The sequence below is a fragment of the Nesoenas mayeri genome, assembly GCF_963082525.1.
Source record: "Nesoenas mayeri genome assembly, chromosome: 4".
Taxonomy (NCBI): Eukaryota; Metazoa; Chordata; class Aves; order Columbiformes; family Columbidae; genus Nesoenas; species Nesoenas mayeri.
Window position 1 is genome coordinate 23,935,593 of NC_137540.1, and position 24,308 is coordinate 23,959,900.

A 24,308-nucleotide genomic window follows, 5' to 3' on the forward strand; every position below is an offset into this window, starting at 1 on the left:
GAGGTGCTCGGTCCCCAGCAATGGCTGGGATGGGAAGCAGTGGGTAAGGGATATGGGGACATGGGGACACCTGGTCAGGCTAAAGCTGGCACCCTCAGATGGCTGAGTCAGATACAAGACAACTGGTAGTGCTAGTAAAAAGACGCAGGAATATCACTTTTCTGTTAGGCAAGTTGGACTGCATGGTATTCACAAGAACAGGGAAAAGATACGAGCGCAGACAGCAGGAGAGATTAGAAACGCCAAAACCAAGCTGGCACTGCAGAGAGCAAGCTGACGGTGGAAGTACATGACAGCTGCTCTCCTCCTACAATTGAGATATCTCAGCACTAAAAAGTCAAGAAATTTAAGTGTTTTGTTTGGGGTTTTTTGGTTGTTGTTGTTTTTGGTTTTTTGTTTTTTGGGTTTTTTAAAATTTATTTTATTTTTTAAACCAACCACCTAATGATGCTCTCCTTTTTCTTTCAGTGTAAGTAGTTACATAATATTTACATTTCTTGGGCACTTCTCTTCTGAATATACCTAAGGGTTTTAGCAGCAGCATCAAAAGAAAAAGGACCCATGAATGGACTAGAACAGGAGAGACCAGGATGAGAGCAGGACTCAAGGCACACGTCCTCAGCCCTTTTCCAAGCACTCAATGCCTGCTCCTGCCTCATTCTTGAATCCACATCCCTTTGCCAAGCACATACTGGTGAGAGGTGCTAAACTGCAGCACTGTGTTTGCAATGGGGAACAGGCAGGAAAAAACGTGTCTCCTAAATGCTAATTTCACCAGTATGTGCCATGTTAGCAGTGGGAATTACCCAGTGTCCAATGCTGAGATATTTGTTCCCATACTCCTCTGAAAAAACGATGCTCGACCTTTCAAACCAGCCAGGTCCCCATGTCACTCCTTGCTTTGCAGGGAGACTGACCATGACCAGAGGCTGAGGGCAGAGAGCAGAGAAGCAGCCTGGATTTTGTCTCCTCTGTACCTGCAAGGGAGCTGAGCAAAGGGCTTGTGCTTGTTCCCTGAAGTCTGAGTAAATATTATCTGCATTAGATAGCAGTAATATGACACATAATGCAGTAGCTAATGGTAACATTTTAGATTTTTGAAGAACAGCATTGATATTTCAAACCTTCCTGGCAGCAAACCTCATATATCACACTGTGATATACGGCTGATGGATGTTAGCATTGTGTTTTTTCACAGCACAAAAGTATGCACAAGTTTGGCTTAAGCTAAGTCTTTAAAATTTGCTATTTCTCCTCACTGGGAAAAACAAACAAACAAACAAACAAACCACAACACAAAAACCCCACCAAAACAAGTCATTAGAGCCTGAGTTCTGGAGCCTCAAATGACAGACCCATACAGGGGTCCCCAAAAGCCAGACCCTGCACAAGACCAACAGCCCTCTCTCCTTATCCCCTGACAGGATGGAGACAGGATCATTAACCCACCCTTACGTATCTACCATGATGTTTCCATTTACAGTTTGAGAAAACAAGCATGTTGAAGGCACCGATCATTTGCCCTGTATCAGGTACCTATCTGAGGCTGAAATACATAGTGGATGTTTAAAGTCACAGTGACATCACTGATGGAGAGTGACCAGCGTGATCCTGTCCTTCCCACCCACCTTGTGGGTATCAAGAGGATGGGACCAGGCTCTTCTCAGTGGTGTCCAACAACAGAATGAGGGGCAATGGGCATAGACTGAAGCACAGAAGGTTCCAGCTAAACATGAGAAGAAGCTTCTTTGCTTTGAGGGTGGCAGATCAGTGGAACAGGCAGCCCAGAGAGGTTGTGGAGTCTCCTTCTCTGAAGACATTCAAGACCCACATGGACACATTCCTGTGCCATCTGCTCTGTGAACCTGCTTTAGCAGGTGGGTTGGACTAGATGATCCCCAGAGGTCCCTTCCAACCCCAACCATTCTGTGATTCTGTGATTCCAGCAAGATGCACCATGCTCTTTCCAACACAAGCTCCCAAAACCCCTCTCCCCATTTCTCAAGTTAAACCTGTGCTTGCTTCACTTCTATTTCCAGCATTTTTCTCCCACCTCACTCTGAGCATCTGGGCCCTTGCTCTTCACAAATGTTTTCCCCTAGAAGAAAATGCCACGCAGAGAGGCACTTGCCAAAGCAATGCCTGTGCAGCCGCCTCCACCTCTGCTGGAGGCTGCAGGTAGACGGGCTGGGCTCTGTGCAGAAGGCAGAGATTAACTCTTAAAACTAAAAACAACTATGAGAGCAATGATGCGATTGCTTTTTCCATGTACAAGATGTGCTTGTGTAACAGGTGCCAGCTCCATTTGTTTTACAGGAGCCACAAGTTCTACTTGTGAATAACTGGGTACATCCCTAATTGCCAGGTTTTGGGCACGCTCGACCATCACATGCAGAAGCCCCTTACTAAATGCTGGAAAGTACAAATGGACGCTGCTCAGCCCCTTGCACTTACATTTTTGGGGACAGGTTGAGGCTGGTCCCTTCCACAGCCTCCATCTTTCCTTGGCACTGTCCTCCACACATACGGCTCCAGCTTCTTTTTGGCAGGGGAGCTGCAAAAACAGCGTGTGGCCTTCACAATCTGTTTGGATGAAGCCTCGCACGTATGTGTGCCTATTGGTTGTCTAGACATTTCATACTGTTCTGATTTCTTGTTGGATGGGGCAGGGGGTGAAGAAAAAAACAGCAGAAGGATATGGCTGATGTGAATTATTATATGAAACAGGGACCGCATGAGTATAAATGAGTGATGCAGAGGCACAGGTTGCCCGGAATGGGCAGAGAGGTCAGGACAGGGCTGAAGACGTCTGTACAGAGAGCCAGACCCTCCTCCTGGAGGCTGGTCAGCCCTCCTCTGGTTCCTGTACTGTCATTATGGCTCACTTGGGCTAAATTTATCACTGCTTGGTGTAGCTGGGCAGGAAGCGTTACCATAGTCCCCTGGGAGCCTGGAAAAGCTGGATAGATGCTGTCAGAGTAGCCCTGAGCAGGAGACCGGCAGCAATTTAGCTCTTACTTCCTAAGGACAGAAGCAAGTTTTCAAAAGCTTGCGGTGCTTTCTCCACTACGAGCTGTTTCCTGGAGAGATGCTGAGCAACTGGGGGCCAGGACAGCCCAGCCTTCTGCCAGCTGGCTGGGTGCTGAGAGCAAGGGGACCTGCCGTCACAGCTCTGTGTGAAAGACAGTCCCCATCACCGACCAACGCTGGACTGCAAATCCTGCTGCACAGCCAAAGCATCAACTGTTGTGCCAAGGTCCACACGCTCCTTGGAAAGCGTCCCATGCCGGGCCCTCTCACAAAGAGGGTTACCCAATCCTCGTTCTGGCTTGGGATGGGAAATCATATCTCCAAGCTGGTCCAGTCTGCAATGAGCTAAATCCCTGAAATGCCTGAGCTGAGATATTCTCCCCTAATGCTGACAACATGCCTTCCCTTACCCTCTTTTTGTTTCTTTTTTTTTTTTTTTTTTGACTTCAAAATGTTAATGGACATTACCAAAAAAAAAAAAAACCAAACAAACACACAACGAACCCAAAGAACTCAGAGAAGACTCAACAAATAAATACATCCACATAAAATAGAAACAGTGCAGAAGATACTAAATTTGTGGGACAGCAGAAGTGCTTTCCAGGAATCAAGGCAGCCTGCTTCTTTACGTGCAAATTTCCTCCTGTGCTTACAAAGTAATTAAAACCTCATTGTTCAAAACTCAACCCAAACCAGCCACAGGACCACATCAATGCCCTCACCAGGCAGAGGGGCACAGTGTTCCTCCTGTTTGATTCATCAGAAACAGCCTAATTTCCAGTGCTAAACGCATTTTGAGTAAATTATTATCTAAATCATTTCACAGGTGTTTGACAAATCCTCTACATTTAGTTGATGATCTAACTCTTTATTAACTGTTATTACATGAGTTCTGTAGCCGCATCTTTCATAACAATATTCCATATTGTATAAGGGTCTACATAATAAAAATGCTATAGAATTTAATTGACATTATATAGGATTCTACATGCCTGTGTTAAACCACTTTCAGCGATAAACAAATATTAAATCCACATCCACACCGACTGCAATAAGAACTGAGTGTTACAGCTTTTAAGATCTAGTTTCAGAACATCTTCTATCTATTCACCCCAGGGATCAGTTTTAACTGACTCAGATATCAGTTATAGGGCTGGATCAACTGCTCACTCTCAACAAGACAACTTCAACACTCTTACTCATTTGATCTATTTGTGAATAAAGCTTTATTTTTTTTTTTTTCCCCTAGTTGTTCTTTGTAATTCTGTACTGATCAGCTTAAACAAGCACAATGTCAATGCCAGACTGAAGTCTTACACAACAGACTAATTCTGCTGGACAAGTATATCCACACCCTGTTAAACTTCCAGCTGAATTCAATGGTTCAAAGGAGTTACATACATATGACTGCATGTGCTAATCACAACCTTCTGACTTGGGCCATTTCCTCTTCACTATTCCCACTGGAAGTCCCTCTTGTCACACAATGCTTGTTTCGGCATGCTGAATACACACAAGAATATCATGCAGCAAGTATGATCACGCAAGCAAAAATCTTAAAAAAAAGTCTCCTAAGAAGCGAATACTGGATAAGCAATTAACCACATGCACAGAATTCACACTTTTGCATAACAATTCACAAACAAGATGACAGGCAGATGTTTGATAACCAAGCAGGGAAGGCTGATGCAAACACACGCCTGCAAGGTGCTGGCTGGGGAAGCGGGGTTAAGAACTGCTGCAGTCCCACAGCTGGAGCAGGTACACAAAACTCCTCTGCAATTTTTTTTTAATTTTTCTTTTTTAGTGACCTCAGGGCTTAAGTCACTGACGAAAGCTTTCCTGAGGGTTTCTAATACTTGTGCCTCTTGAAACGCCCGTGAGCTCCAGCACTGCTTGCCTTCTCAAGTCACGTAAGCTAACTGCGGGCGCAGCGCTGCTCAGCCCAGATGTAATTACAACCTACATTTCGTGGTTTTCTATAAGGAAGTGGCATCAACACCTCTGTCTTCCGCCAGGCACCTCTCCAGAAGCTGCCCAAATGGGAACACAGAGCCATGAAAGGACTTCCTTCATCCACCCAGCTGGAGGAGGAGCCCTGGCAGCGTCACCCCTCAGCTTACACACCCGGGCACCCTCTGCCTTCAGCAGGCTCCAGGCACTCCTCACTGAAGAAGTGGGGCCAGAATCACAAAAACTGTTCCATCTCACCTGTAATCCTCTCAGCACTGTGGGCTTAAATGCTTCACTGCCCAGCCCACGTGCAAATCTTGCCCATGCCCACAGCCGTCATTTCTATATATGATTCATGTGCTCCAGCTCCAGCAGGTAAGCTCAAATCTTTCCATTGCTTCCAATGCCTCGTCACACAACTGAAAAATAAATGGAATAAGAGGAGGTTTGGAGGTTTTGGTTTGGCCCTCTCATAGTTATTTTTCCTTTTAATGAAAACCAAACCCATACAAACTGATCAAGCATTAATGCCAATGGTGTGCTCAAACAGATATCATCCAAAACCATTCACGTTAGCTGACTTCTTAAGAAAACTCATTTCCCAGCATAGATCCACTAGCAAACCAATGCTAGCCACATGCTGTACTGGGAAACACCAGCCAGGTTTGCTCCATCTGAGCTTGTCTTGACTCAGTGTGTGTTGTACTAGGTCTGGCTGTGACAGCCACATCTGTAGCTGGCCAGGTCTTTATGGCCACAATTCCAACATGGTGACACAGTGTAGGGAAATACTGCCATGAAAGGAGTTTGTAGCATGGAGGGTGTTGGTCTCCTCCCAAGTAACAAGTGATAGGACAAGAGGAAATGCCCTCCAGTTGCGCCAGTGGAGGTTTAAATCAGATATTATAAAAACTTCTTCACAGAAAGGGTTGTCAGGCATTGGAAAAGGCTGCCCAGGGAAGATGTGGAGTCACCATCGCTGGAGGGGTTTAAAAGAGACATATATGTGCTGCTTAGGGACATGGTTTAGTGCTAGAGTTACGCTAATGGTTGGACTTGATCTTGAGGGTGTCTTTGAGCCAAAATGATTCTATGATGGAGGTGTAGGATGCAGCATGGGGAGGAACCAGTGTGGGGAGGAAGAGACAGGCACATGCTGGGCACTGCAGACTCCTCAGCTAAGCACAGCACACCAAAGCTCAGGCCTGGGTCTTGTGGCTTCAGGGTTAACAAAAGAACTATTAATAGCAAATGTATAGTGTTATATTATTGAGAATTTTACATGTAGAAACATTCTAAATTATTATTCTTTCTTTACTTTTCTATAATGATTAGATCCAGACTAATAACCATGAAGGTCTGGAGCTTTCCAAATCCATGTAGCATAGAGGGTGTTGGTCTCTTCTCCCAAGTAGCACGTGGTAGGACAAGAGGAAATGGCCTCAAGTTGTGCATAGGAGGTTTAGATTGGATGTTAGGAAAAAATTCTTCACAGAAAAAGTTGTCAGGCATTGGAACAGGCTGCCCAGGGATGTGGTGGAGTCACCATCCCTGGAGGGGTTTAAAACGCATTTAGACGAGGTTCTTAGGGACATGGTTTTTGCTAGAGTTCAGTTATGGTTGCGCACTCAATGATCCTGAGGGCCTCTCCCAACTGAAATGATTCTATTATTTCAATAATACCGTTGGTATTTTCTTGGTTTTATACTAGCTGTGAATGCTCTCAGCCCCCTCACAAGATTCTGAGTGCAACTGCTCAGAAATGGGCACGAGCTCATCCTGATGTGATGGCCATGGAGATCTTGCTCTACAATGGTGGTGCTGATGACAGACTTTTTTTTTTTTTTCAGGCTGTGAACTTCAGGAGCTCAGTTTCTGGGGGAAGGCAGGTGACAGTCACAGCCCCCCACAAGGTTGTGCCTCCACATGGTGCTTCATTTGCTCCTGATTTGGGTCCCACTTCCCTCTGAGGGCAGGGAGAAGGTGCAGCATCCTTCTCCTTCCCACCACCTCATCCCATACTAAAACTATAATTTGATTCCTCTCCCCACAGCTATTTTTGGGATTTTCAGCACTGAAATTAGTACAACTCATTCAGTCAGGAAGTCATTGCTACAGCTCTAGAGAAAGGTACCTGGAAATGAATACTAGTCTTTGACTAAAAGATGTCTAAAACCCTTTTAATAAAATGCACTGAAACAGACATATAAAAAAAGGCATCTCAAAAGAATGCTCTGCTCTATTATCCTTATTTCATTTAGGCAAAAGGCAGCAGAAACACTTTTACAACAATACTGTATAATTGACCAAGATGTTTCTGCAATGGCAAGGAAATGATCAAACAAGAATTAAATAGCAAGAAAATGAAATAAATAGAAATAAAAGTTTTACTACGTGAGACACATCTTGAATGGTTTAATTACATCAAGCCTTTACCAACTGCAACCTTTTGCCTAATGGAGAAATGACCACTCAGACAACCTGTGAGACGTAAACATCTTCTGCACTTCTGGTGCTGGAGGAGCTAGAGAAGATGAACATCTCATGGCAAATGCATTTGTCTTTCCTCACTCCTCCTTTCTCGCAGAAGGTCTCTGGCACCACATGAAAAGCAAGCTGCCTCTCATTCCCCTCCCAGCCCACCCCATCCCATCACCTCTTTGTTCCCCTCTCCCCATACAAATCTAGTGACCTGAGCTACCCCAAAGAGGCATTAGAGCTGCGAGAAAAGCCACCAGCCACTGTAACACCAATGCTGCTCGAGTCTGCAAGATATTTATCTCCTCTCAGCATCTTCTTCTCTTCATGTTTAGTTAAATTTTGTTTAAAATAAACATCTCTTCAAATACCTTCCCCATCAGACAACTAAATTGTCTTGGGTGTGGAGCACCTTCTAAAACTGCTCCCCTCAGGTAGTTGACAAGTGTTATTTTTAAACCCATCGCTCACTGAACAACTGACATTACACCCACCCACTCACAGACACTTCTTGCGAGAGGCTGTAACAGCGAGACATCATACGTTTGATAGGAACCTGACCTTCAGGCTTGCACAAACAACACATGCTCGCTCCTCTGTATTTACTTCTATTTGAGGAAGAGGCGACTGCACAAAGTCCGGCATGCACAGAGCAAACCCCCAAGGGAAGGGAGGAGCAGTCACCCAGGGCAGAAGACAAGGGGCACAATGCTGCAGGGGATACCAAAACAACAAGGGAAGCTCCCTGAAATGCTGCCTTGGAGGCAGGGTAAAGAGACACCCAGGAGCAGGGCTATGCAATACCACAAATTGTTTTTTGCTGAGTCATGAGAAAGAGAAAGCTGGCATTAGTGCTGAAATAATTTTGGTTGGAAGAGACCCCTCGAGATAATTGAGTCCAAACATAACCTAACTCTGTCACTAAACCGTGTCCCTAAGAGCCTTATCTACACATCTTTTAAACCCCTCCAGGGATGGTGACTCCACCACTTCCTTGGGCAGCCTGTTACAATGCCTGACAGCCCTTTTCATGAAAACTTTTTCCCTAATATCCAATCTAACACCCTCACCCCTGCCCCAGGAGGCCATTTCCTCTTGTCCCATCCCTTGTTAACTTGGGAGAAGAGACCAACACCCTCCATGCTACAACCTCCTTTCAGGTAGTTGTAGACAGCTATAAGGTCTCCCCTCAGCCTCCTTTTCTCTAGGCTGAACAACCTCAGTTCCCTCAGCCACTTCCAGGCTATATGGGATATGAGCAGCAGAACCATGACCATGATAGGAAATGCTGACACTCCAGGCTAAGTCCGTGCTGTTCCTGCATCAACAAGGAACAGATTAAGTGCAATGATCTTTTGGACAGAGGCTTTGCTGCTTGTCATCACCAAAACACTTGTTAAATACACAGTCTTGACAAACTCCTTTGTGAGTCTTTGCGTGCTTTTTACATCAGCTTCCCCGTCACAAGCGGACACGGCTTTTTTCTCCGCTTACATTTGTTGCATGGTGTTCCCCAATGGCTGCAGAGCCACTTCACATGGCAGGGGGGTTTGATACTGAATGATCCATAATATGTAATGTGTTTTAAACCCCCACTCCAAGACTTAAATCCATCTACATAGGCAGTCGTAAGGTTCAGTGAAACATCAGCAATGAGGAAGATGAGCCACAACACACGAGGCTATTGGGACAGCAGTCTCTGCTGGATAACTCTCTGCGTTACACTTCCCCAAAAGCCTCTAACTGCACCGTGTGTCTGAAGCGATTAAGTGAAATAACCACCAACTCCTGAGCTACACGTGGAGATTGCATGACTTCTGTGAGTGCTTTCAGCAGAATTGCCCTTAAAATACTCCCGCTAGCCTCAGGCTCTGCCTCTCATTATCAAAGCAAATGCATACTTGAACAATACAGCAAAAGCCCATCTCTGCACCTCTGAACTATGGCAGGGTTCAGGTATAGATAAGAACTTCTCAACTTAGAGCCATGTCTCCCTTATGCTGGTTTAAAGACCTTTCCTGTTATTTTTTTTTTTTTCTTCTCCTTTTAAAAATTTGGTCAACAAAACATTTTGAACAATACAGACCATTAGCTGAGTCTGTCTGTCTGAAGGGCAAAAATAGCCGTCCCTCAGTCTGAGCTTTAAAATAGCTCCTCCCCAACAGGACTCAAATGTTCCCTGCCTGGGAGAGATGTTTATTTCTTTCTCTCTTTTTTAAACTTTTAATTTCAGCTTACATAGGCAATGTGGTCAAACACAACACAGCCCAGCGCAGCAGCTCACAGGAGACAGGACGAGAGCTTCCAATACACCAAACTGCATCACACCTCGAAGGACGTGTGCCCAATTTAGCAGCCTCAGCCCATTTTGGAGTCCGTTCCCACGCATCACAAGTGCGACTCATGTCCGTGCACGCAGGAGGCAAGAGCCCTGGCTGGCACTCCCCAGGCGTCATGAAAATCACACACAGAAACAAATTCAGCACAGCACTTAATAGGGGAAGAGGGGAAGGAAAGGAGGGAGAGAGACAGAAAGAGAGAGAGACAGAGAGAAAAGCAATTTTTTTTAAAAAAAGCAATATATGTTTTTGATAAATCATGATTCCCATAGGATCAGGTCTTTGCCCTGTGCAAGCAGATAATGATACAGCGAAGAGATCAGCTTCCCCACTGAAGAGAGGCTGCTCATGAGACCTGAGATCGGTGCAGGACTGGAAGATGCTGCATAGAAAGTCAAATAATTACAATCTGCAAGCGGAAAGAACTCCTCTATGGAATAAAACTTTGATGATGGGGGGACTACTGGACTAGCACATGAGATAAAATGTGAAAATACATAATCTGTATGGCTCTTGAACCTGTTTTTAGACACAGAGCTGGCCACGTAACAGGCTAAAAAGAACATATAGGAGGACTTTTAACTTAGTCTCTCTGGGATTTTAAAAATGTTTTTAATGCTACATTTTGTTGAGCTTTTTCTCTGAAAAACCTTTTAGGAGATAGACCAGTTTGAAAGTATAGATCCTCAGCTCATATACATTTATTATTATCCTCCATCTTAAGAGATCCTTGTTAATCTCAGAAGGGCTCAGGACTTGGCTGATCTCTAATTGAGAAGGGCAGCTTTTAGAATCAAAAATACTGTGCTGAAATTTAATTTTTCAGAGTATAAAAATTTCAGTCCAAATTCAGTACAAGGACCCTTCAGAAGGCAGTCAAGTTTTCTTTCTTTTGAGGTAAAATAGAAGGAAGGAGTAATATACTATTGTAACTTAGTCTAGAGGATGTATTATATATGTGTGTATATATACAAATATATATTATATAAACTCTATAATTATCAGTGATTCACTTTACATTTGGTAAGGAAGTTATAGAGACCTTTCTTAATTTCCTGAAGAGCTGTTAATGAATAACTAACAGGCAATCAGACATCTATATGCTCAGAGACCTATCCACACCATGCGGCAGACAATAATCTGCAATGCCCAGGGAAGCCCCAGCACACACACATCAGCGCTGCATGATCAGCCCTGGCTGTGATCAGACCCAAACTGTTTTCATGTCCATCTGGTTTTATTTGTGGTCTTCGTTTCCCCCTCCGGTAAAAAGAGAAAAAGCAGGAGCACACAAACTCGGTACAATATAACGGATACAATAGCCAGTGTACAAGCACAGTTCCTTTATAAGCTCTAAAAACCCCACTTGAATTCCAATTTGCTTACTTTTTTTTTCAGTTCAACGTAAAGCATATTTGACTGAAAAGCCAGAGTTTATTTGTGAATCAGAACTAGCACCGATGTCAAAACATACTTCACATTTACAAAGCCTGTGAATTGAACCCTGGTACCCGGTATGGACGTGGATGGCTCAACACCACTCTCTTGTGGGCAGAGATCTGCAGGTCTCTGGCTGGACCACGCATGCAGACGGGCAGACAGCTCTCTAACAAAAAACAACTTGCCTTTTCAGCCTAACTCCCTCTCCCTCCGAGTCAGTCATACCCACAGACCATTTCTGCCAGGGAATACAATGCAAGACAGATATATTAATAAATGTCAGGCAAACTTTACTGAGCTTTTCCTCTTCTTCGTTTCAAGTGTCCATTTAGCAGCTGTCATATTGAGATGATAAATCAATTATCTTCACCTCCCTGTACTCATTTGTGTTCTTTCTTCTGTCTTTACTTTTTCTTTCTTGTTTGCTGCATATTAGCCCTTTCCCTTTCCTCTACATGTAGCTTTTTTCATTCCGACAGTCACACTCCTCACTGCCAGTTAGACTTTTGAAGGCCATCATCAATATTCACCAGTAATTACTCATTTTGCATAAAAATACTCTTAAGGAGAACCCCACATGTCCAGTTTTCCCACCCTCCTGCTGGATAATGCATGACTTCACCATAACAGTATAGGGTGCAATTAAAGAGTTGAGATCTAAAATGAAACTGTGTATTTTATGTGAGGTACATCAGTAATTGCACAGTAGAGCAGCCCTCCAGAATGTGACCCACTGACACTTCAAGCACACATTCATGAAAGCTGTCACGTTCACTGCTAACGACCATGTGTGGATCCGGCAATTTAGGGAATATCTGAGTTTAATTAATTTAATTGGGGATTAGTCCAAAGTCCACCAAAACAAAAAAGTGGCTCTCCACTGACACGTTTCCATATCCAGCACACAGGCTACAAGCACAAAGCTGAAACAAAAATGGAAACCAGGATATAAATATTCTCTTTCCAAATGAAATCATCTAATGAGTCACAAAAATAATTTCTAGGTTGCAGTTTCCCAGCACAGCAACTACATGGCTTCCCTCTCTGTGCCCATACTTTGTCACGATGGTACAGCACCTCTTTCTGGTGATACAACTGTTAATCCGTCAATAAAAGGGTTTCAAAAAATTACAACACCTCGCTATAGACTCATCCACTAGCGCTGACGGCTCTGACACGAGTTCAAGCCGCCTGATGACACTCAGAATAAAAACAGGGATCTTTTCTCAACCTGAGCATTTTGTCACCAAACGCAAACCAGAAATTTTGATTCAATGAAGCATTTTGTAAATATGTAACAGTTTTGATAAACAATGTATAATCCCTCAAGGTCCTCAAAATCAAAACATTTCCTCCCCCACCCCTTAAGTCCCAAGAAAGCTGTTCAAACACAGAAACAGAAAAGCTTAGAAATAACACCCACATTTTTCAATAATAACCTTCAAACCCCTACAAGTTTCAGCTTCGAGTTCCTGCACAGTTCTTCTCAGCCTGGTGCTTTTTTTTTGTGAATTAACAATTTGAAGGCGATGTTAATAGCCATTGTCTGAAAGTCTTTGGAGAAAATGAGATACACACTTCGCTAGCATAAGACTAGTTTTGGAATATTTGTCCTAATTTCTGGGAAGCTACCTGAATATCTTCTGTTGTCTGAAGATCAGTCCATACCTGGAGTAGTTAAACAATCACCAGAAACCACTTACCTTCCATCCCCCAATAAAGCTAATCTGACAGTACAAAGAGGCATGTTTGTGGCACAGAGCAAAGTTTCAAACAGATAAAACCATTCATCTTTTTTAGAAAAAACAAACACAGGGAGTTCTGAAATATCACTGCTCCTTTCAGGCGCTGACTGGCTGACAGACCAGCAGAATTTCAACTCCAATAAGCATGAATTAGTTTCCAGGCAAAGCAGCAGAGATAAAAGGGGAAGGGATTTAAAGAATTTCTCATGGGCTTTTGTCAAGGTTTTATTTTCTGCTTGGTCCACAGAGATGGGGCTCAGCTGTGATTCCAGCCTCTCTTTTATTTTATTTTTTTTTTAATTAACAATGAACTTCACAGTTGGTCACATGAACCGTGGTAAATCTTCATACATTTCTTACTGTGTCTTCTATAATCACCTTGACCATGTCTACTACCATTTGAGATGAAAAGAGTAGAAGACAGTAAAACTGAAATCTTAAAAAAAAAAAAAAAAAAAAAAAAGCAAAACGTTAAAACATTATCTGAAATGACTTCATTTTCAGCATGTGCATTACAGTTCTTACTTTATTTTGACCTCGCTTTCAATTATGTCAGCGCAATATACAAAGTGTCCTCGCTAGTAAGGCAAAATATTGGCAGAATGGGAAACCGGAGGCCTGACCTGCTGACTTTACCATATGTGCCACTGAAATGACTGTCTTCTTACATTGGTGCATCTGCTCAACTATTTCTGATCTGAGAACGTCTGAGGAAGTATTTCAGCTCAGGAGGTGCATTTTATGGAAGGATGAAAGGGGAAAGAAAAATAAAATTAAAAAAAGAAATATTAAACTCATTCATACTGAGTCATTGCAAAACCAAAAGCTGCAAAGCATCTGCTGCAAGCAGGCGCCACTTGTAGGGGTTTTCACACTTACACCAGCTTGCTCTGTAGCATCGCGATCAAAGAGACAGGACAGCCATGGTAACAGCTTCCAAGTAGCTAATGCTTAAAAGTTATGCAAGATCCTCCAACCGATCCTATTTATTACATTTTTAATTTAGAGCTTTGCTTTTCACTTCTCTACCTTCTTTCTTTTTGCAGGGATGCATGCCCTGATTTATCCATAGTGACATGAATTTACAGTATATGGAAACAAGATTGAAAAGCTCAGCAAGGAGCAGCATTCCCCGTGTTTTACCTTCCCCCAGGCCCACGCTGTGACCACCCTGGCTGATCCCTCAGTTCAGCTCTTCTGGGACCAGCCAACACGGGAGGAACCGCTGCACCCTTGGGCTCCCCTCCCCGCAAAAGGCTTAATATGTCCTTCCCACACAATGGCTGAGCTCCACTGGCCCACAGCCTGTGAGCACTGAATGGTCTTTCAGATTCAATTAATTCAGCAGAATTACATGAGCCCTTTATCCCCCCACCTCATCCCATGGAAGCCTAGGAGATATTTTCCTTTACTTGCACCAAAACCCACAGAGTATCTTCCCTTCATTGAGGCTCACAGAAAAACCCACTTGCTGAGAGAGGCCACATCAGACGCCAAAATATATCACAGGAAAAGCAGCAAGATTCCACAAGGCTTGAGGATTTCTGGTTCATCTGTGGCTAACCAGGGAGGAGCACCTCTTCTACTGCTATGGTACTGTTTCTCCTTTATTTTTAATTAAAACCTTACAATACATTGTATCTAACCCTCTGCAAGCTTTTTTCATTTACTGTGAAATAGCTGAAGCTTTCATAGAGTGGCAGTGTTTGAGGATAAATCGATTCAGACATTTATACCTAGAACTGAAAGAAATGTTCTGTAGAAGAGAAAGCACTGGACAGTTATTGTGTCGGGGAAGATTACCTTTACCTTATCACTGGGACCATTATTTTCCATGTGATCCTGCAAAACAATAAAGCGTTATGCGATGGCCAACAAGAATCAAGCAAAATAAAAGCCTCTTGCAGAAGCATACAAACTGTGGTGCAACCTGATTCCTTAACGATTATCACAGTCTCCTGTAATATCAATTCATGGACCTCAATCCAACAGAAAAGGCCACAAAAAGCAGGTTCACCCTCCTTTTTTCCCATAACAGAGAGGAGAGATAGAAACTGTGTGGCTGGAGCCTCTCACAAAGGTGTTGGTAGAACTGGTAAAAAGTTGTAGCAAACAGGGCATCTGTGAAGGAAATGCATATTTTGGGAAACCGCAAAACCTGCCAATTCATATCAAATAGAGAAAATTATTCTGGCTACTAAAAAGGTTTTATTTTGACTCTTCTCGTATTAAATCAAAGTATCTCCTTTTGGCTTGAACTGGACTTAAGCTACACATTCTCTAGGAAAAAAAAGAAATCTAGAACTCAACAAGTGAAAAATTAATTCAAATGGTAGAAGGGAAGTGTAACAGATCAAACAATTACATTAAGTGAACCTGAATAGTTTATTTAAAATTGTCTTAACATGTCCTGAAATACTGGGGCTTGGGGAGGGGCTTTTTTTTTTGTTTGTCTAGTTTTCTGTTTTGTGGGGTTTTTTTCCCCACTCCTCTTCTTGTTTGTTTGCTTGTTTTGCATGAAGGACTTTATGGCCATGAGCTGTTGCAGCTCTAAAACTGGTAGCATCGGAGGGATCGATTTCCACTAGCAGATATTTACTGGTACAAAACAAGTGGAACAGTTTTATGGTCTGGTTATTTATTTTCTTATTAAAATCTCTTCTTTTAGTCAGACCAGAACTCTGCCTCAAACTCTGCATTTAATTTTTATATACGTACATGCATGAACCAGCTTATATGCATATATAACATGCATACAAGGACTCTCACAAGGGCTTTTGATATAGACCTATATGTAAAAATGTGCTATACCAGTTGGAATGCAAGAGTATCATGTACACCTGTTGGTTATAGAAACAACAGATGTTGCACAGAGAATTTTCCGTTTCCACACTCATTAATTCCCCCTTGTACACAAATTTCCATCCTCTCAGAGTATTAGTGCTTTAATCATTACCTGACCACGAGGACCACATTGTTACAGCACCTACCAGCGAGGATGTGGGCATCAATATTTCTTGCTAACAATCTTGATATAGCACCAAGCAGAGACTTTTTACAAGAATTACAAGACATCAAATTTTATTGCAGTCCAAGAAAGTTTCAATGGGGTGATTAAAAAAAGAAATAATAATCACTCTTCATGGATTCTCATGAAATGAGCTCGCATGCCCATTCTACACAATGAGACACTAAAATTAACCTGTAGTCTTCCAGTTCTCTTTTCAAACTCATTAGTGATGGCAGCAGACTGGGCAGCAACTTCTTCTAGAGCCAGATCCAATGAGAAAAGCCTATGAAGAGTTCTCTGCCAATGCTAGAGTTGAAAGTAGGTCAGTCTGCATGATTTCTTTCATTAAAAATGAGACATTTATTGTCACCTTCAGCCACTGTCTTTGAGAATTAATCACTTCTGGGGGCATTTCAAAAGGCAAGAGAACCTGCCACGTTGCAGCTGCAGGAGGTTTGCTGTGCCTGACAACAATGCTGAATCAGAAACAAAATACAGAGACGGCAGGAAAGACTGCACTTGGCATCTCATCTATTCTTGAAATTCCCTCTAATTTTTTATTAAAGAGGCAGACTTCCTGCTGTGAACAACAAGAAACAGTGAACCCTGTTGAATCTCCTGGGTAACTGAGCTGGACTGGTGCACAAAATGCAAGTGATAGCTGAGAATAACAGGCAAGACCAGCAGGCATGTCAGATGCCATTAATTCAGGGCCTCTAGACAAAAATAATGTCACTAATCAGTATTTCAAGTGACCACTGACACAATTTATTAGATGGCAGCCCTTGTGCAGCCTTCCCACAGGGATAAGCTCCCAAGTTGTCTCTCTGATACTCAAGAGTGCATTGCTTGAGTGCCAGCAAAAGCACCAGCAACTGCAGCAGCACGAGGAATGAAATAGCCCCCGAGCAGTAATCTCTGCAACTGAAGGCTGAAGGACATGAGCCATCATCTCAGTTAAAACTTGAGCTGTTGAGTTATAACCTTTGGGTTTCTGAACAGAAGACACACGATCGTGAACCTTTAAATGGCATATTTTAAAATGCGCTTATCTCGAGGATTAACCGACGTTTAACTTTATATCTCTTTTTCTAACTCTCCTTACTGGAGGGAAAAGTGCTACTGTTTGCAAGCTTAGCAAATCATGCATATAGAACCATAGAATAATTTTGATTGGAAGAGACCCTCAAGATCATCGAGTCCAAGCATAGCTGAACTTTGGCACTGAACCTCATCTACATATCTTTTGAACACCTCCAGGGATGGTGACTCCACCACATCCCTGAGCAGCCTGTTACAACACCTGACAGCCCTACCCATGAAGAAATTTTTCCTAACCTTCAATCTGAACCTCTCCTGGCACAACTTGAGGCCGTTTCCTCTTGTCCTATCTCTTGCTGCTTGGGGGAAGAGACCAACACCCTTCGTGCTACAACCTCCTTTCAGGTAGTTGTAGACAGCAATAAGGTCTCCCCCCAGCCTTCTTTCCTTCAGGCTGAACAGCCCCAGTTCCCTCAACCACTCCTCATCAAACTTGTGCTCCAGGCCCCTCACCAGCTTCGTGAGAATAAGATGAGAAGCATTCAATCTTTTAAAAATCTGATAATCAGAGGTTTCAGTCACCCCGACAGATACTTCTGCAAGACTGCTCACAGGTTGGGACAGACGCTCATGCTCAAGGGGCTCTTGGATGCATAGACAACAACATATGGCTGCTGCCTGCAGCCCATCATGAGAGAGGCAACTACTCTGCATAAAGCAACTCTGCTCAAGCCCTGGCAGAGGCTCGCACGAGATGGACGAACTTTGCCGTGCAGTAGCTGCAGGATCCTACTTTAGAGCTGTCAAACATGGCCCACTGCATCTGTGTCAATAGTACTTGGTGCACAGATGTACCCTTCACTCTGCTTCAGCTGGGCAGCTGTGCACCGTCCTCTGAAAAAGGGTCATTCAGAGCAATTATCACATCCACATCAAGAATAGCAATATGTTTTTATTTTCCATTTAAAGCAGAGCTACGTGTCTCCTGCTGGGAGCTCACTGCCATGGAATAAATGACTCGGAGCTTTTGCCTTCTCCAGGTTTCATAAAAAACATATTCTTCTTTCCAAGTCTAAAAAAGGGGCAGGAGGACCTAGTTAGTGTTGCTTTCTCAAGACCCCAACCTGAAGTCTTAAATTCTTCATTCTTAGTTTAAAAAAAAAAAAAAGAGAGAGAAATTTCATATTCATCTTTTGACTAAGTTTTCCTATGCATTATAGAGACTAAATTTCTCCAGGGAGATATCTGCTTACTTTTAAAATAGTTTCTTGTGTAATAGTTCTATACTCAGAGTTCTGGGGACTTATGCTTAGAGTTGGGGGACTGGACTAGATGATCTTTCAAGGTCCCTTCCAATCCCTAACATTCTGTGATTCTGCTAATCTTACTTGTTGAAAAAGCTTGTTTTTAGAAATTATGTTCTGTAGGACAAATTTGGAAACTAAAGCAAGAACAAAGTGTCTTCAAATTTAGATCTCAGCATGAAAAAGTGAATGTCACAATGCAGATCCTTGTATCATATGACAGTTAGCTAATGCTTTATTTCTTCCATGACCATCATCTTAATTGCCAAATATTACATATAACCCACAAGAGCTTTCTCATCTCTGTACCTGCTAAGGCTAGCTATATTATCACTAAACTAAAATTGACTTTTCTTTCGTAACAGTGAAAGACTAAATGAGCAAGTAGAAAAATCCCATTGCCATGAGAAACAACCCTTGCAGTCAACAGGGCTGTAGGCTTGCAGGAAGAGTTCCTTGTGTTTGTTTGGTTTTTTTTTTTTTTCCATCTAACTAAGCTTCATCCTTCGAGCTGCAAATCCCCTGGCTCTGGCTCCAGCAAACCACCTAAAACCCTTCACATGATCTACATGTAGCAAGCAAAGAAATGCTCTTGAATTCTGGCAAAAGTTCTTGGCTGCCCAACCAAGTCAACAGAGCCTAAGTGACCGTGGAGTGGCACCAACAGAAGCACTTCTGGAGAACAGAAGGGACCACAGACCATTGTATAAAGATTTTTGTTGTTGTTGTTTTTCTCCCTATGTTGATTGATGTTGCAGCTTTCATAGCAGTCATCCCAACTTCCCCTACTGCTCTCCCTTCATGAGCACCGTCAGCATTGAAAAGAAAAATCTTTGTGACTATGGCTTTCCAGCCACCAGTCACCAACAGCTCCCTGTACTGGCTGCACAACGGGACCGGTGTCACAGGAAGGAGACACAGAATTACGTGGTTAACTTAGAACAGTCAGGTCCACTACAAGGCACTGTCTGAACCCCAAAACTCCTTGCTCTGGAAACAGTAGGAGGAGACACTTGCTGCACAGGAATCGGTATTGCTGCCATATTCAGAAAGGCAAAAACTAATAACTGACATTGGCAACACTTGCACACACATTACAGTTTAAGAGTGAGTTTAGAAATGCTACTTGATGTTTTGGGCAGACTACACTATGGGAAGAAATATTATAAAAGTTTGCAACTCATTTAGACTACTATGACTAGAAAAAAAGATACGCAACTAGGTTCCTATACTCCATTCAGAGTGTTCAGACTCCTCCAGTAACTAAAGATTTATGCTTCCTGTGGGCCACTAAGCTTCTAAGAGAAAAAATAATATAAAAGCCCTGTCCTGCCACCTTAACTCAGATTTATTCCAAATGCTTTTTCATTGTTTGGACAAAGGTGGCAGAAGCAACTTTTACAGTCAGTGCCAAATTTGAAAACTATAAAACCAAAATACAACATGCAAAGCTTTTCATTTGTAGCTCTCAAACTAGTTTACCAAAAAAAAATATGACAAATGAGATTTTTAGAAGGAGAAACTTGGGTAAGTGACATGCCCACAGCTGTGCTGCTCACCAGGAGATGCAGAAATCAAGATTACCTGTCTTGTAGTACTGCCATTCAAGAACTTCTTTCTTCAGTCACCTGCCAGGCTTTCAAAAGTATGGCATACAGTTTTTACAGCTATACATGAAACTGGATGATGCCCCTGCAGTTCTGGCAAGTTGCCTGCACGACCCTCAGTCCAACAAAACTGGTCTTGATCTGAAGTGACTGCCCATACACAGCACAGTGAGGCATTTTGCATGTGCTCATTAATGGCTGTTGTTGTTTTCTGTCTTTCCCTCTGAAAACATCTTAAACAATTAACTCAGGATACCAAAGGGATAATAGATAATTAGATAAGAGAAAGTTAGGGGACTAAATGAGTAAACTGAGAAAAATCGTTTGCATACTAGATATGCCCCACTAATAATTTTGCTCTTCATTACCAAAAAGATATTGACATTAAATAATGTATAACACAGGGATCTTCCAAGGTGTACACTTCGGAGGTAAGCACAGCAGTAGCCAGGATGCTTTTGCAAGCTTCTACATCTAAAAAACCCCCCATCCAAACAACAGCAGCAGCAACAGCAGCAGCCAACATAAATTTCAGTGTAAGGCTCCAAGTCCTTGCTTCTTGCTTCACCACTCTGGCTCCCATAAACATCAGCTCCCCTAGAATTTTCCTTTGGGGGTTTTGTGCTTCTCCTCTTTCCCAAGAAAAACCAACTGGATGAACAACATTTTGAAACTGTACATTGAGCTTCACATGTCTGAACATGGTTGACCAAACTGACTTGAAATCACTGCCAGTTCCTTCATATGCCAGGAGGTTTGACCAGCAAAAGACATTATGTTCTTCAACTAAACATAGGGTGGTGTTTGTTTCATTCATGCTTCAATCAGCAAAAGAAACATGATGCTATTCAACTAAGAACAGGGTGACATGCCTTTCATTAGGAAAGGGGGAGAAATGAAAAGGATATGTGTGAGATGGAAAGTGAAAATATTTTAAAGGGCAAGGGAGGGAAGACCAAGGAGATAATTTCCAGGGAAGAACAGCCAGTAGAATGAGAGCAGAAACAGAAGCAGAGTGGAAAATCCTAGTGATTCTGTATGAATACAGAAAATAAAGGTAAAAAAAAAAAAAAAAAAGAACAGAAGGACATTAAAAAGAAGAATGCAATACAGTTTTAAATAAATAAATAAATAAATAAAAGGGAAACAGCAACAATATGACTTATTTTTGCTTTTCCCAGTGACACAACTACAGCCATAGAAACTTCCAGTTCACGTGCACTGCAAAAGTGAGATTTGCTGGTGACACTCTCAAGGTAAAAATGACTTGCCTTTCACTCAAATGAGGATATTAGTGCAGCCTGAAAAACATTCCTGATGCACCGTGTGTTCTTTCCAGCCATTCGTCTCGCACACTACTGTGCAACAGAGTTGGGTTTGTTGCTTCCAAAGCAGAACCACACCAGCCCATCAAGCAGCCCAGACAGCATTTCTGGGCTTTTGAGACCTGCTGAGCAAAGCTTCGTCACCGAATTCTTCATACTACAGCCACATAGCAAAGAAGCCAGGAGAAACCTTGGCTGGAGAGATGCCACAAACAGACAATGTCTCAGAATGGAATAAAAAGGGATATTTTTCACAAAGTAGTACCCCAGAAGAGTGGGTAGAACTTTACAGGGTTGTATCTATGTGCATGCATAACTCTGACTTTCAGTGACACCACTAGAGTTTGTGAGCACCTAAGCCCTGTAAAAGAACTAAGACCAAAGTGTCCTCTAGATGAGCTGCTCTAATGCCTGAGTTAACATACAACTAAACACGGCATGGAAATATTGTGGGTGTTCAGACTCAGCAAGTTACATCAGCCACTACATTGCTTACAGTAATCATTTTTAAACCATTATACCCAAATTGTGACTTTTTGTTTGTTTTCATGTTGTTTGCAGAAAGGAAACCTCCAAAACCTGCCACTGTACCATTAACTGTTGTCCTGTTCGAGATCTGAAAAGCATGAAGGCTGTAGCTCTCTTCATTTGTCTTCTAGTATCAGCTTCTGCTATTCCAGTAAGTCCTCATCGTGCTATTGTTGCTGTGCAGTTAAAATTTCCCTTTCTGTGAATACTCTGTGTTTTCCCATTGCCCTGTACAAGATTTTCATTTACATGCAGATATTGAGTGTATTTGTCTATTCTAGAGCCATCCCTTAAACTACGAACTTGGAACCCACAGACAGAAAACTCCAGAAAAGGTACTCTCATTGTTCTTTAAATAGAAAAACGTATATTTTTCATCTGAAATATGTAAGACACATGACCACATATGCAGTGGCTGGTAAATAGATTTGGGTTTAAAAAGTACACCCCTTTGCCCCAGGAATTTGTACAAAGCATCTCATGCTTTGCATATTACATAGCTAGAAACAGAACAAGACAAAAATCTAAAGCTCAGAACAGAAGTTTCACTTATTTGAAAAAATTACTTAAATAGATCCCCACATAAAAACATTACACTCATATTTGTATAAACAATAAGCCCCACTGACAGTCAAATTCATGGTCATCACTGCTCCAGTAAACAAGGATGCAATCCTCAAATTATCATACATCAAGTGATCGTACACAGTCTCAAATATGCAAGAATTTTAGCCAACATAGATTTCATTATTCACATTATAGAGCGTTAGAGAGATCCAGCTTATCTTAGAAAAGTGCACTGTGGCTGACAAGCCAAAAACACAACTCTCATGGCAATAAGAGAGATTACTTCAGCAGCACTTGACATATACACATGCTAACAACAGAGCTTCACAATTTTGTACTCATGGTTAACCCAAATTAAAATTATTTCTTATTGTACCATTCTGGTGAGCATCCGTGGTTTCAGAAACAATGGGCCTTGGCTCCAAGCCAATGAACTTTTTATAACATCTAAATTCAGAGCACGCTTTGCAGAAGCAAATGCAAAATCCCAGCTCTTATGATAAACTTTTTTTAAAATTACACATTATATCCCACTCTGTGCAGCTTTCCACATGCATTTCCTGCTGATCTGGATGGTGCTCTGCATTATAAAAACCAAAAAAACCCAACTTTTCATCATGAAGTATCCAGCAGAACAAATTATAGTACAAACACTCATTTGCAGCCTGCAGTCTCCCAGAAACACTTCATACAGAAGACACTTGCATCAAAACAAAACATTGCAACACCCAACAAATCATCAGTTCCAAGTGAATTTGTGACATTTACCAAAGGTCAGTTGTCCCTTAACAGTAGCTAATTACAGCTACGTTGACTGAAATTTGCCATCATGTTAAGAGACCCAACTATTTTCACAAGCAACTGAGTCTTAAAAGTTTATTTTATCCTGAGGACAAAGGTCTAACAAAAAGCAGCAGCTGAAAGCCACATCCAGGAACACCTACATTGAGACTGTGGTGCACAACAAGCCTTCTTGTCAAGACATGAGCCACAACATCTTTCTCAAATACTACTGCTTCAAATATAGGCACCCAGAAGAGGCAATCTTAATGACTGTTGGCCTTATATTAATATTTTCTAACTCTAGAATGGAAAGCCCTTCACAGAAGACTGCTTTTTGCTTAAAGACATATAATATGTTGTACACAGCAGTGCCCAAAAACACATGTAAGGAAAACTCTTGTTAAAACTTAATTTTCCAGTGTTTTAAAGTAATTTTTAGATACTTGGCAAAGCATCAATCACTTTTTGTAAGGTCTCCAAGAAACACGCATTTAATCTGGAAAAAACTCTCTTCACCGAATTTTCATTAGATTTTAGCAAACCTACAACATTTCCCTGGAAAGGAAATATATCGCCTGGTACTTTTCCTGCCATCAGCAAGTACACGAGGCAAAAGATAAACTCGCAAAACACTTAGATACCACTTTGACTGTAGGAAATAGGATACAGCTGATCTGCCACGACCCAAATTAATATTTTTAATCCTACCATTTTTTAAATATTTGTATAATTATTTGTTAGTGGAGTGTTTATTTCCAGTTAGTCTGCCCACATCAAAGGAAACGTTATTTTGGCAACTTGGGCACTGAGGTCTTGTCTTCACAAATAACTCCTCAAGAGTTTTAAGGAAAATCCTTGTTAGGTGCTATATTGTAGTAAGCAATGAACAACATTGAATGCCCATAGCAGTGTTTCAGACATACAGATGTTCCTGCTACTGGAAATGCCTGTACATACCCAGTGAGTTTACGATACAGTCATTGCCACCAAATACAAAAGCTACTGATGAATTCAGCTAGGAAGCAATGATGCATCAGACTCAAAGTACATAAATAAACTGATTATGAAACAGTTAAGATGCAGCACACTCCTCAGAAATTACTATTATACCACAGTACCTTGTGAAAGGTGCTCTCTCCCCTTGCTCCTCTTTTCCCA

General features: G+C 42.1%; 1 protein-coding gene across 1 annotated transcript in view; it reads left to right on the top strand.

Annotated features, from left to right (window-relative positions):
* Positions 1-24,308, top strand: part of SPARCL1 (SPARC like 1) — a gene marked incomplete at both ends in the record, with an annotated part of 37,315 nt that overhangs the window by 3,604 nt on the left and 9,403 nt on the right. The window contains one exon of the mRNA XM_080343830.1: positions 22,082-22,135. Within this exon, the coding sequence (XP_080199956.1) occupies positions 22,082-22,135 (54 nt within the window). The remainder of the gene's footprint in view (positions 1-22,081; positions 22,136-24,308) is intronic.